The 24,429-nt window shown below is 38.7% G+C and overlaps 1 protein-coding gene across 1 annotated transcript; it reads left to right on the top strand.

Moving 5' to 3' along the window:
- LOC106639687 (protogenin B) lies at positions 1–22,529 on the top strand. The gene is made up of 18 exons (XM_014353432.2): positions 1–532; positions 14,231–14,511; positions 16,050–16,152; positions 16,274–16,424; positions 16,519–16,587; positions 16,666–16,892; positions 16,981–17,120; positions 17,218–17,377; positions 17,571–17,855; positions 17,945–18,112; positions 18,194–18,685; positions 18,761–18,853; positions 18,912–19,065; positions 19,146–19,276; positions 19,366–19,728; positions 19,820–20,082; positions 20,149–20,256; positions 20,342–22,529. Exons 1-18 carry the CDS (start codon positions 451–453, stop codon positions 20,567–20,569), a joined length of 3,498 nt encoding a protein of 1,165 aa, XP_014208918.2. The 5' UTR covers positions 1–450; the 3' UTR covers positions 20,570–22,529.
- Positions 22,530–24,429: the final 1,900 nt, after the last annotated feature.

Below are 24,429 nucleotides of genomic sequence, written 5' to 3'. Positions count from 1 at the left end.
TCCACGGAGTCCACAACATGCGGCCGCTGCGAGGGCGAAAAGGAGGAACTGCTGCTGCTAGGAGGTACGAAGTATGTCGTCTTCCGCGTCCGGTAATGTACTTTGCTCCTCGAAACCTAATCAACAGCAGAGAGTCTTTAAATAACAAGTGTCTTCAGCGCGTATCATCACGATTTGCAAAAGTACATACAGTGTCAGTGCGGGTACTGCGGGCGGTGGTGGTGGCAATGGTGTAACAGTGCAGTTGTATTGTTGTTATTGTTGTTCTCGTTGAAGGCACTCTCGTACTTAATCGCGGGGGGACATTGTTCAACAAAAACGACACCGACGATGACGACGACGTCGTCTCCTCTACGTGCATGGGACTCCAAATGATAAAATTGCGTGCTAACTTCGTCATCGTCGTGGTCGCGGAATAAAATCCGCGGCCACGCGAATGAGCCCGGATTTATGGCGGCCCGAGCTGGTCTGCTCCTGCTCGGCATCTCGTTGTTGTTGTTTACGGAAGTCATCAGGCTTGCCGCACCTACAGGTGTGTAACTTACATCACCTACATTTCTTTCAATTTCCTGTACTGTACATGTTACATTAATAACATCATCTTCATGGGGTATGCGATCCATAGCAACGTCATAAGTTGCCATGTCCCATACATCATTTTTATTATTGACTTTGGGAGCAACACATGATCGAGGCTCCTACTTACCATCGTTTAAATACGCGTGTGCGTTGTTATATTCCTTCTTTTTTAAGCTTTTATTCCTCACACTTGTGTCCTTAGCAACCTTAAAGGACAGCAGGCCTCAGCCCAACAAAAGTGCTTACAACTGTTTGTAACAAATGGATAAGAATATAATTAATATTATTGATAATGAGAAGAACATGGGAGTTGCAGATGTATGTGGAGATACATGTCTATGGGGTTTTACCCATAGATACTTTTTTTATATAAAACGAATGGATGGGATGATGGAATGCGTTTCGCATGGTGGTTCTGTGCTACCTATATACATTTTACTACACATAGGTATCTGAGCATAGGTATTGGTAGCAGGAGCAGAGAGATGGTTGTTGGATATATACTTGGATCATTTGGATGGTTCACAATGTTCACATGTGTACGTGTATACATTAATATGTGTGCTCGTTTCTCTTTTTTTCTATTCTTGCTTCCTCTCTTTTCTAGTCTTTCTTTCCTTCTTTCTTACATATACATCTTTCTTTCTTGTGCTTACCTGACTACCACCACATTATGCTCTATTGCTGCTGTTGTTGGGTGGAATGGGTATGAGAGAAGTGTAAGTATTAGTAGTGCGTATTATGTGTACCTATATACCTCTGTGTTACTTGCGATAAACTTCCCTTCTTCTCCCTTTGCTTTTGGTACTTCTTGTATATATATACAATTATACATACATGGATATCCATATACCTACATAATACGCTTCGGGTGTAATTAGAGAGCGGAATGTTTAGCGTGTATAGTTTCACGCCTCCTCGCTCTCTCTCTCCCTCCATCTCGTTTTTATTTTTTTTTATTTTATTATCTGATTTTCTCTGCTCTCCTATAAGTAGTATACCCCTCTGTTTTCTTTGTTAAGCTCTGTTTGTACACAGGGGTGGGTGGGTGGCTGCTGGATACTTCTTTTCTTCGTTTATACACATACAATGTATAAAAATTTACACGCATACAAGTACTTTATTTATCGTATCCTTTTTATCAATCCAAACTCCGTAGTTGTATTGATTAGTAATGATGTGTGCGCAGCACATGCGAAAGAGTCCCCCCTCTCGCCTCCCCCATTGAATTTCCCCACTGTTTATTTATAACAGCAGCGCGTTTCCTTGTTCGTGGCCTTGACTTGCGAAAGACCGTAACGTATACATGTATGGACAAACATCGCGAGCGTGTTATCCTTTTTCCAAATCTTTCCTTCGTTTTATAAACGTTTTATAAATCGTTAGCGTAACAAATGTCCAAATTTCGCATGCACGCCTCGTTCTCCCAAAACACGTTTTTTTTTTTTTTTGTTTTTTTTTTTTCTGCGTGCTATTGCATCACCGTACTACGTACACATCTGGTGTACTTAATCCGGTATTTACTTTTTTTCCGAATTCTTGCACACACGAGAGTAGGTATTAATGTAAGCTCAGGATATCGTTACACTTAATTGTTTGTTACAGGCCCAAGGAGTTTATTGCACTTGGGTACATAAGTAATAAGTACCTATAGAGACAGTAAAGTGGTGCTTGCGTTTTTGCAGTGCCAATGCGTGTGTGAAATTGTTGAAAAGTGCGCTCCCAATGCCCATATTTAAAGTGTATAAAATGCACCTACAAGTACCTATCTTACTCCTAGAGTTGGGAAAAATTTTAAATTGTAATTTAGGTAGGTGCGTGTTCACTTTTTTTTTATACGCATCCCCCAATTAGATCTAAAAATATCCGTGCCCAAGTACCGTGATGCATTAAATTGATTAAATGTTTTTTTTCTTCTTCTTCCAACAACGACTCTCCCTTTTATCCTGAAATTCATCGATTTGTCCGCAAATAGATTACTTAATTATTCACGACTCGTGTGCGTATGTATGGGTGCAAATCACGTTAAAAAATATATTATTTAAGTATTGAAACGACCAGCCACAACTGGGATGATATGACGATTGACGATTATTCCAAAAAGAGAGAGAGAGAGAAATTGAAGCAGGGAAAACATTTTTTCACGCTACGAAGAGAGAGAGAGAGAGAGAGGAAGAAAAAGAAATCCTCCACGTGCGTCACAAAGCACATGCCCGTGACCTCCAAAAGCGTTACGAGTAATACTTGAACTTACCAATGCTAAGTAGTGTAAAGAGTGGAACAAGAGAGAGAGAGAGGGAAAAAGGAAGAAGAAGAAAAGGTCCCATCGCGCCGCCGCGCGCCGGAACAAAAAGCCGGGTGTATATTTCTCTTTCCTTTGTCTCGATTGATGATGCCGTAACGATTTCATTCGACTAAGTAAAATGTATATATACACGCACATGGTCGTTGTAAACTATTACGTATAAGGTGTACTCATACTGGTGGAAATAGATATCGCGTTTCCAGTTCACCATCAATTGAACTCTCCCTCTCTCAATCTCTCTTCGAAGGTACAAAGGTCCTATATACACGGTCCTTTTCCCTTTTTTTTTTTTACCCTTCCTGCGTTTGCCGGTTTGCCCTACTTTGGTCGCCGAAAGTTGTACATATATATATATGCTCTGTATACCCCTTGGAGAAAAAAAAAGAATCCAATTGAATGGATCGATCGATCGATGCACGTTGTACTCGAGGTCATAAATTGCATCACCTCAACTTCCAACGGACCCTGCAGATCTCTCCATCCGGTTTGTCAACAAAAGCGTCACTTATTTTTGCCGTTATTGACCATTTTTTTACTATAGTACAGCAGGATGGACAGAATCGCGCAAACGAATACTCCGTTGAAGAGTGTTTTTTTTTTTCCCCCTACAACCCCGTCCGCATATGAGATTTGGTACGCTTATAAATATAAGGATGATGTACTTGTTTTTCCTGGTCGCCCAGTGACAACAACAAACTCTTTCCCCTCCCATCTCTCGCTTACGTACACACACACACAATATATTATATATTTGCATGGTGTGTCAACAACAAACAAGAGTGACGGCATGGAAAAAAAAAAAAAAAAAAAAAAAGAAAAAAAAAAGGCACCTCGAGCCTAGTGTTGTAAAATGACCGTCTTTTTTATTTTTGGTCATGTCACAAAAAAAATGACGGAAAAAGACCGTCAATGTCCGTCCGAAAAATTTTCCCAACTTTTTCTATGTAAAATGACCGTCATTTTAAAAATGGTCCGGTCTCTTGGACGGACCGTCAAATGACGGTCATTTTACAACTATATAGTAGAATGGACAATTTTTTAATTTATTTATTTCATAATAATAATAATAATGGGTTTGTAGTTAGGTGTATTAAAGTAAATAAATATTTAGGAATAGGTTTAAAGAAAAAAGAGACGATTTATTCATAAACTTTATTATTTTTTTAAATTTACTCAGTTATTTCAGTTAATTAAAAATTTTTATTGAAACAAATTGAACACTTTGTACCATTTATATGATACCAACATATACTTATTGCATTAGAACACAAATTTTTATAGTCATTTTCGACTTATCACAATGGCTTAACAGTTTTTTCTTAAAAATACTTTGTTTTATATCTTATTTCTTTGGAATCTTTCAAGTTTCTAAATATCAATAATCTAAGTCAGTCTCTACTGGGTAACTAAAATTAGAACCAATATTTAACAAAATTTGAGCAACATCCGCTTCTGTATTAAGGTTTTCGTTATCAGACATTTCAAAGTCTTCAATAACCTCATCATCAGGTTCACTTATGATATCTTCTGACTCTTTTTGTTTTATATAATCTTTTTCTCGTAAAAGTTTCAAGTTATGTGATATGTAAGTTATTTTTATCGAGCGCGACGTAGTTAACCTGTTCCGTTTACTACAGTGAATCCAACCTTGCGTACTAAAAGTTCTCTCTGTAGCTGCAGAGGTTGGTGATGCATTGAGAATGGGAATGGCTATTTTAGCCAGCGCCGTCTTTTTTAAATTTGCCCACCACTTTACAGGCTCCAAAAACTTTTTCCAAAAACAAAAACAAAAAAAAATTTAATTTATAAAACATGTCATATTTAATTGATTGTTTCCTAACTTGAGTAAAAAATCATGTGCATCTCAAGTGGAAAGAAAGAAATCTCTTTGTTTAAAGAACAACCTAACCTTGATCTCCGTTTTTTTTTTTTTTTTTTTTTTTTTTTTGTACTAACCTTGGAGAAGACTTGTGACTTGTTCACTTATCAAAAGCTATCTAACTGCAGCGCGAGACTGCGTGAATGAAAAAGATTTCTTAGGCTTCTTCCACATACCCCACAGCGCATATATAGAGCTGTAAAATAGAAAGAACCAATTACAATAAAGTAAACAAATACACAATAGATCTGATCATCTGATTGGTTCTTTACACTGCGATTGGTTCTTCCGTACTGCGCAAAGTATATTTCACACTTCTAATACGCACCATGCGGGACTGCCCAAAAAAGACGCTCGTCACAAATTTTAAGTTGGTCATCGGACGGTCATTTTACGGTCCAGGGACCAAAATCGGTCCGTCACAATGACGGCTTTACAACACTACTCGAGCCTCTCTCATTGGACTGACCTTCGATAATAAGTACAGAAACTACGCGTTAGAGTCTATATATATAGAAGAAGAAAGAAAAAGGAAGGGGGGAAAAAAAATAAAGAAGAAGGGGAGCAAAGTATGGAAGGAGGGAGAGCGCAGGGTCACGGGAGCGCTCAAGTAGATAAAAGAATCAAGCACACGCGCGCACACACACACATTCTTATCGCACGTAATATTACGCCACGAGGAAAAGAAGGAGAGAGACTCGGCTGATGCGCGGATCTGGAAAAATTTCGGTTCCCGCTCCTCTTTTTTTTTTTTTTTTTTTTTTCTTTTTTTTTCTTACCCCTCGCACGATACACCGCTACCCCTGTGTACAAAATACACAAACATATATATGTGCGTATTTTATATTCTGGCGCATTTATATGGATGTATAGCGTGCGTGATCGTGGAAAACAAATGTGTATATCGTGTAAATACCTCTTATGAGGTGACTACACTATAATATAAAAAAATAACAAAAAATGTGTATATCGCGTATACGGGAATAAGCGCGTGTACTTATAAATATTGTACGTACGAAAATTTCCTTAGCAAAAAAAAAAAAATCAGCAATCGATACACGCAGCGCTTTTCATACATTGTATCCTCCGATTTCTAACGTCTTTTCTAAGTGTATTATACATATATTTCGACCGTATGGGAGATGTGTGTTGGACTCCTGCTCCGTTGCCGAGTGAAAGCACTGCCCAGGATCTCTTTTGCAAGCATATTTGATTATAACTTGCGTGTGAAGAACACATACATATATATATATATTAACTGTATATACACATAGGTATACCTGTTTCTGACTTTCCTCTTTCTCTCTTCCTTGGTTGTTTTTTTTTTTTTTTTTTTTTCTCTCCATTCCCCTTTCCTTGTTCCTAACTTTGCCGGTGTGTTTGAGTGCGCGAGCGAGAAAACGCTGCTGCCGGCGATAGTTTATACCTGGTAATTTAAGTGGGACGAGCGAATACAACGCCGGGGGAATCTTAAATTGTTTACTCTATGAATATGATATATCGCGCTGTGGAGTCGGAGAGAGCTAGGCCTCCTTTAGGCTAATAAGTTGTCTCATCGTCGCTGGAAGCTTGCGCGTTGATCGCTTTACGATGGGGGCTTTTTCACCTATGATGTATAATATACATGTTTTGTGTGCTGATGATCTGAATGCGTTTTTTTTTTTTTTTTTTTTTCCTTTCGTTTCTCCGTTTGGTCCGAGCAGAAAAGGTCAAAGATCTCGTGTACTCACCTGAAAAACAACTCTCGCATTAAATAGAGTGGTTATTGGGTTACACACAATGAACATTGCTTTTGTCGTAAAGGCAAGTTTTTTTTGCACCGAGTACAACTTGATCAAATATTTTTAATGTTCGTTTTTTTCTCGAGGTTTTTCTCTAGCGTATTTTCACGGTTTGTAACTCATGTTTTACATTGAGTACTTTGACTCATTGCCAAAGCTTGTAAATAGTAAATAAAAAAAATAAAAGAGCATCGTAAAAATACTTTGGATTTTGTGTTGCCTCAAATATTTACTTTGCACCAGATAACGATAATGAAGCTATTTTTTCCACGCAACCCGATATAGCCTCCTAACGACTTTGAAATATCATCACGTTTTTGTTGTTTTATCCACTTATCTAAAAAATTCTCAACGTTTCACGCCATTCATGTGAATATTTACGCAGTTACTCCAATCTATTATCTTATAGTTAACTGTTTTGTAATGTGTAATTAATCAACTGCGATAACAGATACATGTATATTTTTGTCATTTTTCGTGTCCTTCATTTATAATGTTTTTCTGAGTCACTTTTGTTGGGATCGGAACTCAAGAGCCTAGTCTTAGAGCTTCAAATGTTTATCACAATGTTTAAGGAAAACAACATGGCGGGCGTTGCTGTCGGAGAGCCTATATAAGAGCCTATACGGTTTTTCTAGATATCAAGGGGGCTTTTAATAATGTAGTTCCTGATATGCTGCTCAATGACTTAGTGGCATTGGGACTACCACACAGATATATATATATATATATATATATATATATATATCCTTTATCAAAAACTTAATTTTTAACAGATTTTTAATACCTATAAATTCGGGTACTAGAGACAATTTCCACGCAAACATGGGTCTTCCCCAAGGTCTCTGTTCCAGTCCCATCCTTTATGCTCACTACACTTCTGGTCCGAGTAGGATTAGGGATAAAAGGGTATCACTTCTAAGATTTGCAGATGACGAAGTCATAAATATATACATCGCTGAAATCTGTACATGACGCGTTTAACCTTATGGACACAGAGGCAGGTAAAATGGAAGGATTCTTCTCAGGAAGAGGATTACAGCTAGAACCAAGCAAATGCTTCTTAATGGTCTTCAGTAAAAGTAGGTTTAAAATAGACCATCTCTCTATCAAACTCTCCAACACACCTATACTCCCTTCAGACTACGTCAAATTTTTAGGTATGTACCTAGATAAACATTTAAAGTGGCACAAACAGGTTGAATACCTAGAGGCTAAAAGTAGATTTCCTCTTAGCATCCTTGGTTGTCTACGTCGCACTTGGTGGGGAGGAGGAGATCCCAAGATTCTTCTAATGTATAAATCTATTATTAGGCCCATCTTGGAATCGTTTACTCATAGGCAAGAAAAACAAAAGGTAACGACGCAGATAATCGCTGTAACCACGTTCCTTGATAAAGTGCGCGTGTACGATTATACATAAATATGTATGATGTCGGGTCCTTGACATGATTCAATATAAATATTTACCGAAAAAGTTGAGTAGAAGCTTCCGCCTCTTTTTTTCTTTTTTTTTTTCTTGAAACTTATATGTTTTGATAACTATTAATAAATTAAATTTTAATTAAATCGAACAATATCCAAAATTAGAGGAGTTATCCGATCTGGTGGATGTTGGGTCGCATAAGTAACGATAAAATTTTCAAAGAACCGAGTAAAGTAAAGTTACATGAAAGAAAAAAAAAAAAAATTTCCTGTACACTGTAAGCTCGCGACACTTTGTTCCCCGATGCAAAAAGTGCATATATATTGAACACAATACACACTACAGAGCTGCATATTATGCTGTGAAGAAATAAAGTGGAGAGAAAGAGAGCTTGCGAGGGAGAAGTGCTGTTGTTGCTGCGCCTTTTTCCCTTTGTACCATTATACGCAAGCTCGTCTCTCTCCTCATTGTTGCACCTATGCTGTGCTTGTAATGTTTCTGCCGCGGAGGGTTCTAGCGCGACTTTTCCTTTGTAATATTCATTTTTCTCTCTCGACCTTTGCAAAAGAAAAAAAAAAAAAAATACACCAGCCCTTTAAATGCTCATCAAGCGCGTATAATTTGCATACTCGATCGAGAAAAACGGAGATATATACAGGGAGATGGCGATGAAAAGAAAAAAAGGAAAATGTTTTGCTAGTGTTCACCCAACTATGTAAGTAAACATACTCACGATAAACTGCTCCCCCCCCCTCCCTCTACCGTGTAGAGACACCAAAATATATCTAACGGCATCAACATATACATAATTATAAACCTACAGTTTGTACAAACCAACAACATGGTTTGGTTTTTATAGGAAAATGAAGGTAAGCACCTACACACGTTGGATGGGTGGATATACGAGGAGGAGAGAGGCACACATCAGCGATGAGAGATGGGTATAGTAAAGGGGGTTGGGGGGAGAGGGAGGAGCCACGAGTCGTGCAAAATCCTACGGGCACTCAAAAAGCAATTATACGTACCGATCGAACGCGCAAGCTGTGTATATACACATACACGTACATATATAATGTATAGGGTTGAGGGGGTGCAGTGATCATGCGCGTGCTTTGTGGGAAGGGGGGGGGTGAGAGCACCGAACAAGAACTCCTCATCCATACGCGCATACAGGGGGGAGAAAAAGCGCCTATAATTATAAATATACATATACGCGTTGTAGTATGCTATATACAAAAAATTGCCGAATAAATCGAAAGCTCCTGCACGGAGTGTCATTGAATACAGCTTGCGTGGCATTAGTGCTTTGCCATACAAATGTATACATATACGTACAGAGAGAAAGGGATAGTGCTTCGGTGCAGATATGGTTACAAAAGAGAGAGAGGGCAAAGGGTTTTATTGCCATTACGCTATATATATATATATATATATGTACTTGCTCTCTCGCTGCTGCTGTTGTTGGCCGGGTCGACGACCCATCAGAGAAAATCGTGGGATTCCAATCGCATGCACACACGTGTGTACATACATGTACATCCATGTAACTGTATAGGTATACACCATGTATACTGCTATCTCTTGCTTTTATCGGAGAGTGAGAGGGAGAGAGAGGCCCTATATACGCGTGCGCTCGTATATACACAGTGTGCAGTGGTATTGAGAGATATAGCGGATATGGATGTACGCGATCGAAGCTCACTCGCTTTCGCCTTCTGTTATATACGCGTGGGTTGCTGCCTCTTCGCGTGCCCACCCCCGTTTTTTTGACGTTGCCGATATTCACGTGTACCTATATATACATTTACACTTGCACCTATATGTATATACCCCGCCCAATGTGTGTGTGTGTGTTTTTGTGCGTGCACGCACACCTGTAGGCCGAGGGATGATGATGATGATGATGAGAGGGGGGTGGTGGGGGGGGCGGTATTGTTTTCCTTTAGCTCGAGCGAGATGAAAGAGTACTAGCGAAAGTGAGGGAGAGAGAGAAGAGATGAAGTCCGATCGATCGGATGTGTGTTGCCGAGCATCGGCAGAGAGTGAGAGAGGGATGATGATGATGTGAGGAGTGTACCTGTTGTTTGCGTATAGGTACATACATTCTATGGGTGTTAATTTTTACCCAATGGTGACCATTTGCCATCTTTTCTATCTGATGCTCGGCCGCAGGGGATGCGTGTATAGATGCGCATATTGGGGATGATGTTCCTCTCTTCCAAGTTTTTCGATATATTTTATTTCTTCTTTTATTGGTTTGATATGTAGTTTTGATGATGATTTTTTGCTCGAAATGTCCATCACAATTAACAACTTTGATAATAGGCAGAAGAAGGGATCGCGCGTCCGAAACAATGCAGTATCAATTGAATTAAATTTTATGCGAATACAAGGTAAATTATTATTATTGCTCAGGGTAAAATGTTCATGACCACCGCACCTTCTTCATACTTGAAATTTTACTGTAGCTTTAAACGAAAATACATGTATATATATATATTCATTGTACGAGTGCAGTGAAAAGTAATATATTGTGTCGGAGGACAGACAAACAAATTCCCGTGGTGTGAAATTTTAAGCACATATAATAAAAAAAACTCCCAACAATCTCTCTCTCTATTTTTTTTTTTTTTTTTTTCGTAAAATATCCGTGGTGCTACTGTGCAGAGTGTCTATGTTTTTGCACGATACAAGTAGGTTGTACCTTTGAGCCGAGCACAAGGCTTGCAAGCACTACCTTCCCTCCTCCATGCTCACACACCGCTTGCAACAGCATCAGGTTTACATGTAGCAATGCGCGCACCTTTTCCACGAACAGAACGTCACAGGGCCAAAAAGCTCCCCTTCAGAGTCGGCTGCAGAGAGAGGGCAAAAGCCTGGGAAGAGGATTTTCACCCCCGCCTTCTCTCTCTCTCTCTCTTTGCCCCATGCTGTCGTTGCTGCAGCGATGCATCACGCGTCACCCCCTACAGCCCTTATCTCTCTATTCCGCGTGCAGTGTTGGATGCATCTGCCTATATAGTATACATGGTACAACACATAGGTGTACACCGTCTCTCTCTCTATTCGTAGGTGTACTTACCTGTCTGTCTGTATATTACTTCTCTCGGTTTTTTCCCTCCCCTCCAGCTACACCCACCCGATTACAAATTGTACGTACATACATATAACATTTGTGTGGTGCTCTCTATCTTTTCTCTCCTTACTACTATGGATGCACTTCTGTCTCCGAGCTTTTTTTCCTATACCCTCCCTCTCTCCTTCATTCACTCGTCTCGGGCGCATTTTTACCGTCGAGCGACTCTCGTATATGCCAGCTTTTTTTTTCCTACGCGATTATACACACACGTGCATTTATTTTTTAATTGTATAGTTCTCGTCACCCAAGTGGTATTGGTATAGGGGTATAGTCCCGGTTGGGCAAACACTGTGTGTATATATATATATATTCCCTCCTGGGGCGCAGTAAACGTGTCACGAAAAAAAAAAAAAAAAATGATGCCCCGAGGTGTACAGGAAAATGATGTTTCAACGCATGGCAACGGGACGAAGAGGAGCGCCCACCAACACCACACAAAAGCCCGATTCGCTCCTATATCGATCGAATTGTAACGACGATTGAAACGTGTTTCTCTCTCTTTTTGCCGATGGACCCCCCCCCCCACGTACAGTACGCGGATATATAGCGTTTTCGTACGTCCAAGCTGTGCGTGGGGGATGTATTATGGGATCTATCGATCGCGCGTTGAATTTTTTACGCGCCCACGAGGTGACCTATATGCTCGTGTCCATGTAGTGATAATTAATGAATTTTCGCATCAATCATGTTGTGTCCATGTTGTATATGTATGTACTTCTTTTGTTCGATACAGCGTCGATTACACACGAGAAGTATATTATTGCACAAAAGTATCATCGAAGAATCAACAAGCCAAAAGAAAGAAAAGGGAAAAAAAAGGAAGAAATTTACCACCTATACCGCGTACCTACACTTTTATAAGTAAAATAACCCGGGACCCAACTAATCTGTAGCTACATAAACACGTGTCCAAAGCCTTTTATCTCTTTTTTTGTTCTCGCGATGCGAGCAAGACGCAGTATAAGCCCCGTGAGGTGCGAGTTTGAAAAAAAAAAAAAAAAAAAAAGGAACGTGTGTTGACTCTCTTGACCCCACGCATGTTCGTACACAACGTAATATCTCTATCCATTATTTATTGAAAGGCCGATTCACGATTTTCATCCGTACAATATATAAGTATAGAGTGGCCGTCCGACCCATACGCGGATGATACTACTAAATGGACAAGTATAGTATATACGATCTGATTTGTTTTTATACACGCCCACGCGAGGAGGAGGAGTCAATTATTGCTCGGATGATGACCATTGCCTCCTCTTCTTCGCACTGCTGAAAATATCAGAGCCAACTTTTTTACGTCGCTCGGAGATAAAGTATATATACAATGTTATAGGCTGTAGAGGAGGAGGAGGAAGGGGAACAAAAAAGAGGAATTACGCAATCTTGCGTCACCGTAAATGTGTGTTTCGTTGCTATTTTTTTTTTTTTTTTTCCTTTTCTCCTTCACACGCGGAAATCAATGGTGCGCATATGCTAATCGGCACGTCGACATAACGCACACCTGCGGGCGTGGGCTTATACGCAGGTATATTAAATATATATACTTATATACATGAAAAAGCTTAGCTACGTCATCTTCATCGGCGCAATGTATCATATCATAGTAGACAGGTGTACATATGTTACGATGTATATATACATTACACGCTTACAAAGGGGAAGAAAATGAAAATACACCACATACTGCGTGCAGCAGCTTCCGATGCGTTTTTTTTAACGTATCGATGTATATGTAATGCGCGGTCGCGCGTGATGATGCACAAACGTGCGTGACAGTGCGAATTAAGTAGATGCATATAATAGGGGTAAATGACCCAATTACTGCGCACTGAAATTTTTCATTGTACTAAATTTCTCATTTCTCAATGTTTTTCGATGTAAATTGAACCGGTTTTACTGAATATTTATCTGCAGAATCTTGTGCGATTAAAACGACAAACATTTTTCTGTTAAGTAACTTTTTTTTTTTTTTTTTTTAAATAATTGTTTTAGTGCTGATATCACTTGCTGGTATTATTGCGCACGGTTATAAAATTAGCACCAGTCGCTGCACCCCCAATTACTGCGCGGGTATCTCCCATAAGGTTTTCATGCTGAAGCCCTAGACCCAATTGCTGCGCACCAATCACTACGCACGACTACACTCTAGTTTTTAGATTCGTTTAGAGTCACTCAGTTAAACAATTATAAATGTCATGATGTAAAGTATGATTCTGGATTGAACGTTATTTATGTCCTTATGTGTTACAATATCCAAGCACCCAAATTTTTCAGTCTGTTTTTCTTATTTTCAGTTACCGTCGAGTGCGCAGTAATTGGGTCATTTACCCCTATATACCTACTACGTGATGACAAGAGAGAAACCTCCTCTCTCTCTCTCGACACCTTTTGGTGAGAATTTTTCGCACGCAAAGCAACGCACGCGCCTGCGAGCTTTGGATCTTTTTTTTTTTTTTTTTTTTTTTTTCCTCTTTTTTTTTTTTCTTTATACTCACACTATTTCCTGCTGCTTCTTCCTTTTGCTTTGATCTGCACTTTTACAAGCCTCCACAGCTTACGTGTGTGCGCGTGCGTGTGTATGATGTAACTGATGCCTCTTCTTCTTTTTCACTTTGTTATGTATACATAAGTGAGGTGGTGGATGCTGCTACGGCCATGTGTACACCCCACCCCCCTACCCCCCCGAGTGTTTGTACGCACATAACGTTCCCTCTCTCACGCGTGAACATACTTTTTTTTTTTTTTTTTCTTTTTCTTCCTTGCAAACTCACTCGCACACATATACACAATATACCCTATATGGCTGTCATACGCGCTTTTGCGCAACACAAACATAGATGTATACATACAGAGGATAAGAGATAAGAGTTTTTACGATACTGTGATACACGCGTACGTAGTCGTAGTAGTGGAAAAGGTGACTATAAACATATGTTTCTCGCGCGCCCGTGTTTTCGTATATTTTATTATTCATCATCCTTCGAAGTCATCATCGTATGAAAAAAAAAAAATAGAGTTGTTTTTCCAAACATTTCATTATTTTTTTATCATCATCGTACCAGCTAATACCTTCTATGTATACTTTTGCGAAATAACCAACAACGTGTCGTTCGTTCAACAGGTGTCCGAGCCAATGGATCCAGAAGATCGGAGGGTCTATTGGAGGCGGGCGCCGGGGGAGCCAGACCCGGCATCAACAACAGCAAAGCTCCGAGCCCATTGGGTCTCGAGGTCCGACCGCGCGGCGAACTCGTGCTGCACCGCAAGAGCATCAAGCTCGTTTGCACGGGCTCGGCGAGCCAAGGGGCCAACGTCACTTGGCTGTACAACGGCCGGGCTTGCGAGCCCAACCACAACCATTGCAACGGACAGTTCCTACGCAAGGGCGCGCTTCGCGTCAAGGTATACAACTCCTTATTGTATAATATATACATATACGACAGCGGAGGAGGGTGCGGAATAATCTAAAGGGGGGTTGGGGTGAGAAAGATAACCGGGGAATTATCCCCGGGATATACAATATGTGATGATTCACGAAAACGTGGGATTATTATTATTTGCTCTATCTCGTGGCCAACTGTGTTTCCTGGTTCCCTTTGGTTTTTACCAATGACTTGCAATTAGCCAGCTCGTGAACGATTGTCCGTCGAGAGACGCGTGACTCTTATTTTTTTTTGTCTCTCTCTTTCACATAATTATAACATTAATTAATTATAATGTCCGTGTGTGTGTGTAAAAGTACGGTTTCGCTTGGGCAGATCGCGAGACCGATACGCGCTTTCTAAACAAAGTGAAAATTTATACTTACCTGCACGTGTAAGCGTATAGTTTCTCGGAGCAGCGTGTATTAAGGAGGAGGAGAAGAAGAACCAAGGAGAGATCAAGTACAGCAGATAAACCGCGCTTGTCTATCGGCACTTCATCGCTCTCTCCCCTTTCTTTCGAGCCACCAAACGATCGTCGTCGGTTAAACAACTTGTTTTTTTTTTTTTTTTTTTTTTTTTTTTATTGTATGTGTTCGTTGAAGAAGAAAATAAAATAAAAAATAAAAAAGAAGACGATTTTGTATTTGGAGGAAAAAGGAAAACAGCAAAGCCAAAAAAACCCCATACACCGGTGTGTATAGTCCTGCCCAACAAATTACATTTCAATTCGAGCATCCATGCACAATATGTAATATGGGTTACACACGTACATACATCTCTCTCTCTCTCTCTTTGTCTCTCGTTGCTGCGCGATTTGTGTATTTATTACTTCCTGGCTGTAAAATATCACGAGCTGAAAAGCGAGTCTATCCGCATCCTCCGCAGTATATAGGTACATTGGTGGATACACACGTGTGTGTGTGTGTGTATATAGTAAACCGAGCCGTATAGTGTATAAGTGTACCGTTAGCCATCCCGCGGTGTGCTGCGATTAACGATACAACTTCCCTTCTCTCTCTCCGTCCTCTGTTTCCACCACTGTGGTAATTTTGTTAAAAAAAAAAAAAAAGAAGAGAATGTCAAAACAGGCCTTTTTTTCCATTTTAAGGCACGACTGCTTCACACAAGGGCCTTGGTATTGTCACCAGAGCAAAAAGTGTAACTATACCACTGGTGAAGAAAAATTTTTACTTTAAAAATAATACTAATCAGTTTCTTTTCTTTTTCTTTTTTTTTTTGCGTGTTACACTGTAAGTGGATACTCGAGGTCTATGAATTGTCGGGGGAAAAACTCGTGCTGTAATTTATATTTTTTATATTTTTATGCGTGGTCGAGGAAAGTTTGTCGATCCTATATTGTTCTACGTTTTTGTTGTACACGTTTGTACATGTGGTTATACTTTTCACTCTGGTGGACAAATGTCTTGGATGCATGAATTTTGCCACTCTTGTATTCGATCACTTTCGCTACCCGACTAATTGCTTTTGTTTTTTTTTTTTTTTTTCGTATTGCAGAAAAAGAGCGGCGGCAACCCGAGGCAAAACGAGTACCGGTGCCTGGTGAACACGTCCGACGGAGCACGCCTAAGATCGGCACCGACCAACATACTCTATGCCGGTCAGTATACATGAACACATAATATGTGATGCCTTTGGAGATGGAGAGGTGTTACATCCCAGCTCTAACTGGACTTTTTTTCTTTCTTTCTTCCTCTCCTTCTTCGTCTTCCATCGCACAGAACTGTCCGATGCGTTCGAGGAATCGCCGGAAGATCTCGTGGTGAGGCAGGGAGAGGTGGCGAGATTCTCGTGCTTCATCGATAGCGTGCCGTTTCCACCAAACATCACCTGGCTGCGCGATGGAAACGTTCTGCCGGACGATAAAACAAAGTATACGCTCTCTCTACTTGTATTGATGATTCCTTTAAAATTTATGCCCATGGATGTCTTACACACGGCGATTTTTTTGTTGTTTGTCCCGCAGATATGTATTTTTACCACCGGGTGTGCTCTACATAAATGCAACCAATGCCTCTGATGCTGGTTCATACAGGTGAAAAATCCTATCCTTGAGACTTTCCATCGAACGAACCAGGAATTTCTTAACGCATCGTAATAACGTAATTTTCAGATGCGTAGCAGCCAATGAGTATGTTAATGTAACGCAGAAGAGTAAAGAGGCTAAATTGACTGTCGTCGTACCGGGGCAGGAGACCGGGGATAGCAGTCCGGTCTCGCTGTATCCGCAAGCTTCTTACAGCCACGCTCCGCTGAACGGGACGAATCTTCGGCTCGCGTGTGCAGCTTCCGGCTATCCGAGCCCCACCGTCTTCTGGACTTTTGTTCCTCGGGGCTCAGGTACACGATTTTCTGATGCTTATTAGAGATTATCTGGTTTTCTTTTTTCCTCAAATTAAATTTATTTATTAAATATAATTGGTTACAGAAAGCAAATTGAGTCCACGCAAAGCATTTCGTCGTTGGAGTACTGGCTTGGCTGTGCTTGAATTGAATAATCTTAATGCTTTGCACACGGGTCTTTATGTATGTTCCACTAAAGGATCTACTAACGAATTTCTCGTACAGGTGAGTGTGCAAATTTTTTTTTTTTTTTTTTTTTTTTTTTACAAATTACGTATTTTCTATGTGGATTTTTGTCAATGGCGGTATTTTCGTTCAACAGAATGTTACTGTGCAAGTACTTATTCCTCCGACGTTTATTAAGAAGCCGACGAATCAGGTGTGTCCCAACGGTAGGACTGCGAGATTCGAGTGCCAAGCTCAGGGCACACCTACGCCGGATATATACTGGCTGAGGAACGCGGAGAACATTACTATTAATGGTAAGGAAGCCACAAAAGGCGGCACCTCTTCAAGCTTTGTAATCCAATTTTTACCCTATGAGACGAGGCTTAGCACTTGAATATTTAAAATAATGATACACCTAGTTACATAATTTGGTTCTATTAAATGTGACTGGAGGTATTTAACTTATTAAGGCGTCGACAATTTTTATTCAAAATTTTGAAATTTCAGGACGTCGGACTGTCTACGTTAAGGAGTTCAACAAACTGGAGCTGGCCATATCGGCCACTGTTCCAACGGACTCTGGGATCTATCAGTGCGTCGCGGTGAACGCCGCTGGTGAGATTTGGGCCGCTGGTCGGCTCCAAGTAAACGCGTCTCGCGACAGTCCAGCCGCGCCCACGTCGCTCAAGTGTGAAGCCCGCTCGCCCGTGAAAATGTTCATATCTTGGGAGCCGCCAAAACTCCTGCCGTCTACCAACATCACTGCCTATACCGTTCACTACAGGCCAGTTGGTGAGTTTATTGGAATTTCAAAGTCTCGATCATTTAAACGCCTTTACTCGGGTATGTTTTTTTATTGTTTCTCGAATTTTCAATTGCAGAAGAGGGTAAGGAAGAGGTCTCGCCTCCCGAACCGGGGAATTCGACGTCGGTCGAAGTTACGAAACTTTTAGAGCCGTTTACAAATTATACTTTTTACGTGCGCTTGTGGAATAATCATGGCGCAAGTGATCAATCAGCTACTATAACTTGTTCAACTGATGAAAGTGGTATGCCTATAATGCATTTTTTTTTGTTCATCCGTAAGTACAGGTGGTGCAGTTGATTAAAAATAAAATTTTTTTTTACAGTTCCAAATGCTGCTCCAAAGATTTCCGTAAATGTGATTAATAGTACAAAGCTAAACTTGATGTGGAAACCTTTAACGAAAAAAGAAGCTCAAGGAATTGTGACTGAATACAAACTCGAGTGGCGATTGTTTCAAGATCCATTGGTGAACATAAAAACTTTTCCAACTGACGTCGAGCAGTACGTTCTTACGGGTTTAACGCCTGGCAAACAGTACGATGTACGTATCCTGGCAAGGACAAAAGAGGGCTGGCCAAATATCAGCGAGGCTCAGTTGGGATGGCTAACAGTTATGATGCCGTCGTCGAATGATCTGTCCCAAATTCAAATTTCAATCCTCAACTCTACCAGTGTCAAAGCTAAATGGAACATTAAACCAAATTCGGTGCTTCAATTTACTTCTTGCAAAATTATTTGTAAAAGTGAGGATGGGGCTACAGTTGCTTCAGTTAATTTAACTCAAGATTCTACGGACTACATATTTTCTAATCTTGGTAGTTATTGATATTTTATTTCTCAAGTACATGATTTGTATTAAAATTACAATTCATTAAAAATTGTCATTTCAGAGCCAAACGTTTATAGTTTTGAATCGTGTGCGCTTCACCGTGAAGAAACACTGCATTGCACCACAAAAAACGTGGATTTAAAAAAGATTTCAAGTAAGTCTATGCAACATGGTTCACAGGATCTTTTACTTATGGATTCTTATAATTTCAGTAAGCAACGTACCAACAGCATTAGAGGCTGTTCCTCTGTCGTCAAATTCTATTAGCTTGACGTGGATCTCAAGAAAATCTGCTGAATCAAATTCATTTGAAGTTTGTTATCATCAAGTTCTTTTGTCAAACAAAACTTTTACTTGCATTCCTGTGTAAGCATGAATATTTTTTATACGTCTCGAAATTTATTAAAGAATCATTATCATTGAAACCATTTTTTATCGATGTACAGGAATTCAACGAAAATCATCATCAGTAATCTCAAGCCATTCATGCTTTATCAATTTAAAGTTAGATCATTGGATGGAAGCACTGATGACAATTCCTTTAGTGAGCCCGTTGAATGTTACACAAATGAAGACGGTAACATAATATTTTTTTTTTTTTTTTTTTTCGTCATTCAAGAAGTAATTATTTTCTTCAAAAATAACTAATCGTGAATGAAAATATAGTTCCAGGGAAAGTGAAAAACATCGAATTTTCTAAAGCAAATGACACAGTGAGCCTCGTTTGGAAGGAGCCTAGTGATATGAACGGAATCATTCAGAACTATTTCGTGGCCTACTCATCAGACAGTTTGGAGCCTAGATCAGCTTGGAAAAATATTACCGTATTTGGTAACAGAACATCCACGAATCTGTCAGGCCTGGTACCTGGAAAACAATACTTTGTAGTCATCCAAGCAGCAACCAAAGCTGGTTCTGGCAATCCTACAGAACCGCTCGTCATTCTAATTAAGGAGAGTTCATCTGAAGTTCAGAGTTCGTTGGACAAAGAAAAGTCACTTTGGACTCCGGCTGAACCAAAATTGAAAGGTAATCGTGTCCTCCAATTATAAAAAATTGTACACTGCGATTATCTTGCCCAAAAATTGTCTTGCAACTCTTGTGATTATCATAATTTCAGGTATCGTTCTGGGTTCGTGTATCGGTGCGATTTGCATAATTGCATGCATAATCTATGTGCTCCACAAAAGAAAGCAGAGTCGGCTGCAATCTCTCCATGAAAGTGCACAGCCCCTGAAGACCCGCGTGCTGGAACATAACGGCAATGGCAATTGCTACATTGATCGTTCCCCCGCTCCTAACAGCCATACTGGTGGACTGAACGACTTTGAGCTATCCGTGCCCTACCCTTCAATGTCCAACAATCCGACGTGCGATTCTAAGGTAAAGACCTTTTTTTAACAAACGATACATTTTTCAAAAAATTTTCAACTGTTTCAAATGTTGCAGGGTGCATTAGTCAATGGCTTGATCGAATCCTGTGCTAAAGAACCACTATTGGCTCCCTGGGAAGTCAATGGATTTAGAAAAGATCTTCGTATCACGGAAAATCCACAGGTAAAAATGCTTGTCACTGAAAGCCTTATTTTCACAAAGAAATTGACACATCTTATTTAAATTGATGCACGTTTCTAATTCCTAGTACAAACCACGAGAAAACGAAGATTCGAAAAAGTCAGCTCAGTCAGACCACGACGAACTTCCAGAGCCGAACAGTATGCAACTGACAAACCTCGACTACGATCTGGGTGGCAGTGATGAAAGCATGAACAACAATATGTGCCGTCGGCCGGTGACTGACGGAACACATGAAGCACTGCCTCGAAAAGCTGCTCCTAAAATCGTTCCAGTGCTCGAGCCTAATGGTTGAGGCTTGTGAAGCACAGCGGCATCAAAGTTCCTCACTACAGGAGAGAGAGACAACCCCCCCCCCCCACCGATACTTATGGGCCACACTGGAGGAAGTTTACTTTGCCGTACAGACTGTCTCCAGTCGACAACTATCCTATTGTAGAATAGAAGAAAGAAGATGTGAACAAAGTGACTTTGTTGCCCATGACAGACACACACGCATGAACTGAGAAGTAATTTAAGTGACGAGAAGTAAAGTAAGTGCATCGTTGTGAAGTCCTTTTTATCAAAGTCGCGTAATATCGTGTCGGTGTTTCGATTTTTTCAAGTGTTGGTTTGTTGTTTGCAGTTATATCGCACAATATTTTTATAATTGTCAAATGTCCTCTATGGAAGAAAAAAAAATTTCAAATAGCAATGAATTGGAAATTTGCTAGATTTCCAACAGTTAAGGAAACTGATTTATCATAAAAAATAATCCTCAACTGTTGGCATTTACTAATTGGTACGAATAAACTGCAGCAGAAATACACATTTTGATAAATCAGGGCTCTTTCATAATCGCTCAGCACAGACGAACAAACAGGCAAACAATAGAGTGAAATCGTTTCCTACTTGACACCGATTAATTATAGTCATTCCACAAGTTCCGGCCCACTTTTACTTATTGACGATGAGAATCTCCTTTTTTACATACACACTTTTATATGCATATATTTACATCGTGACTGATTTTTCTACTGCGCGTTTTATACGGACTTACTATACTGGCAATTAAACAAAAACATAACTTCCAGTTCTCCAACATACTCCATTAACAATTAGATCTGATTGTACATAAAAATAGGTTGAAATAGGAAATAAACCTCTTTACCCATTGTATAGCAAGAATTAATAGATGACAAAATATAGATTTAATAAGTAGAAAAACGCAGGGATTACAGTATAAGCGTACAAACCTTACCCGGTGGTGACTCGAATCTTACTTTGACAGTAAAACTGTAGCATTTCGCAATCGTTATGTTATTTAAAATGCGAAAAAAGCAGCAGAAGAAATTTTTTCTTTTTTTGCTATATTAAATATTTTCTATTTTTTATTTTCTTGGAATATATTGTTAAGGTGGTAGGTTATTATATTATACATTCGTTAGACGAATAGTAAACAACTTAGTTACGGTTTTTAGCTTTTTAACCATTACAATCATTATCATTTTTAAGTTCTTAGAGACTATATTTTTTATTGTTTGCGACCAAGACGCAATTTTATTTAATTTGACGATTTTTCGTGTAAAATCTTTTAACTGTAGATTTATGAATGTTTAACTTATTCGATGCAAGAATTTATGTAAGGTTTATCATAATGATGTTTTTAAGTGTGATGCGCGAGAGTTTCACTACCGCTCTTTTTTTTATTATTGTTTTAATCAAAGCATTTCGCCAATTAAGCTGACTGACGTAAGAAATAATCCTCTCAGAAATACAAAACTAAGATGCGAATGAATGACGGAGAGATAATTTCAAACGAGCATTTATATACATTTTCACGTTTATATACTGAAACTTGGTGCATGTTACCATGACAGAATGAGGAAAAAAATATATATATAACCCAATGCAGTACCTGAAGTTGTATTGTTTAGAGTGAGACATAGGTTTGTCAGTGTTATTATTGTACCTCCATTTACTTGTTGTATTTATTGCTTCACACATTCAGTAATATAATCTGTACAGGTGCATCGGGACAGTTTTCTTATGCAGGTATAATCTTACAAAAACATTTTTTCTGTTGAAAAATTTTTTTTTTTTTTTCAAGTAGATCGTCCTGAAGACATAGTTATACTTAAAGTCATACGAGTCATTAGAAACTATCCTAATTAATGCAAAGGATTTATCAAGTAAATAAGAAACTATGTAATTTAAGTTACAAATAATATCTGTAAGATAAAGCTTTGTTTCGTAAAAAAAAAAAAAAAAAAAAAAAAAAAAAATCCTCCATCGAAAGGAATAAAAAGAAAATTAACATTCGAATTTATAAAAACGCGTGTTAAAAGTGCTGTTTTTAAGCGAATATACCTATACTATTTAAATCTTAACCGGAAGGAAGCGAGCATCGCACTGATAATACAATTCGTGGAATACATGAACGGTTAAAAGGAAAAAAAAAAAAAAAAAAAAACGTTGTATTCAGCACTTGGTTCAAGATGTCCCTTGTTAAAGCTACATTTTTTGCAATCCTTATTTTAATTTACTAATAATAATATTAAACGATCAAATCCAAATGAATTTTCTATTTCTGTTGAAATATCCAGTACACCGATTGACTAGATTATGGTAGCCAAATACTTGTAGTAATAGTAATAACACAAAGCTTTGAACATAAAATTTAAATATATATTTTAAGAAAAAATAATGAAAATCAAAAATAGGCATAGAGATTATAAACCTTTTTTTCTTCGTTTGGCCGTTTCCTTCTTTTGAACAATACGCTTTCTTAATGTACCTTTCAGTATTGACAACACTTCATTTATATTCCAAATAATACGTACATAAAACATATATACTTACATACGACATACACATAGTTTAAAATCCCAACCACGTTAATTTTTTTTTTTTTTTTTTTTTTGTTCTCTGTCAATCCTTTGTTATGAACAGTGGCTATTGCGGCACACTTTTATTAAAGTTGACAGCAATGTCATTCCTTTTTAGGTTTTTCAAACGCGCACCCTATTGTTACGTAACACGTAATGTTTCTAAAATTATATCGATGATACAGTGTTTTTTCTTCCCACGACTTGTTTAATAAGTGTAAAAAATACAAGGGCGAAAAACTACTTGAGTGGGCGCCAATCGAGATCGGAAGAAAAACCGGTAGAAAGTTTATAATTGTAAAGACGTTTTTATCAAAATTTTGCATAAATGGTATTGTAAAAAAAAAAAAAAAAAAAATGCGAGAAAACAAAGTAATTTTGCAGCTGATTTTTCTTTGTTCATTGTAAATTTCGAATTCCTTTTTCGCGCTGTCAACTTGGAAGAAGAGAAAAATTAAAAATGTAGAAGAGTGACTTGTTCCATACTTTTTATGAAGAGTTGCGAAAAGCTTTCCTAAATATATATAGAAATTGCAGACAAATAATGAACAAGAATACAAAAATAATACAAAGGAACAAATGTGAAAAAGAAAACAAAATACAAAAAAAAGTAATGCGTACCTGAATCGTACAACCATAGACGTTTTTAAAACAAGGTGTCGTAAAATGACCGTTAACGAGCAAAGAAAGCCTTTCGAGACCGATTTTTCAAATGATTTCAGACAAACGAAGGAAAGGAAACTTAAATGTTGAAGGCTGTTGGCTTACTTGTAAAAAAAAACGTTGAATTTTCGAAACAAAATTATCAGACCCACTGTTTACTATACATGCCTGTACTCAGCAAGAAAAGTCTCATCTAAATTTTAATCACCGATCGAAACTATGATGAATAAAAACAAAAAATACATAAATTTTCACGGTGGTAATATTGCGTAACAATAACGTTGTTAGACGTAATACAAATTAGAACTTAAAATGTAAGTGTACAATTTAAAGCGGCTGAGAACTAATTGAGGAAAAAAAAAACATCTACTTGTTGACGGACTTTTCTTTCCGAGCGTAAAATTATATAGATGTACGAAAGGGAAGGCAGAAGGCAAGCGTTTTGCGATCCGATACACATTTATATATAAATATATAAAACGCATAATTATAAAGTTTCTAGTTCTCGCTAAGCACATGTAGAATAGGCGCGCGATACGAATTATATTGAATAAAAAAAATGATGCTGATTGGCATTCAATGCGTATATCTTTGTATACTTGCTATTGATATATTCACATATGAG

This window comes from Copidosoma floridanum, unplaced genomic scaffold, assembly GCF_036245765.1.
Source record: "Copidosoma floridanum isolate Cflo_tuat_1 unplaced genomic scaffold, Cflo_Japanese_pri ptg000030l, whole genome shotgun sequence".
NCBI lineage: Eukaryota > Metazoa > Arthropoda > Insecta > Hymenoptera > Encyrtidae > Copidosoma > Copidosoma floridanum.
The sequence above is the reverse complement of the archived record's forward strand: the minus strand, read 5'-3'. Positions and strand labels throughout refer to the sequence as shown.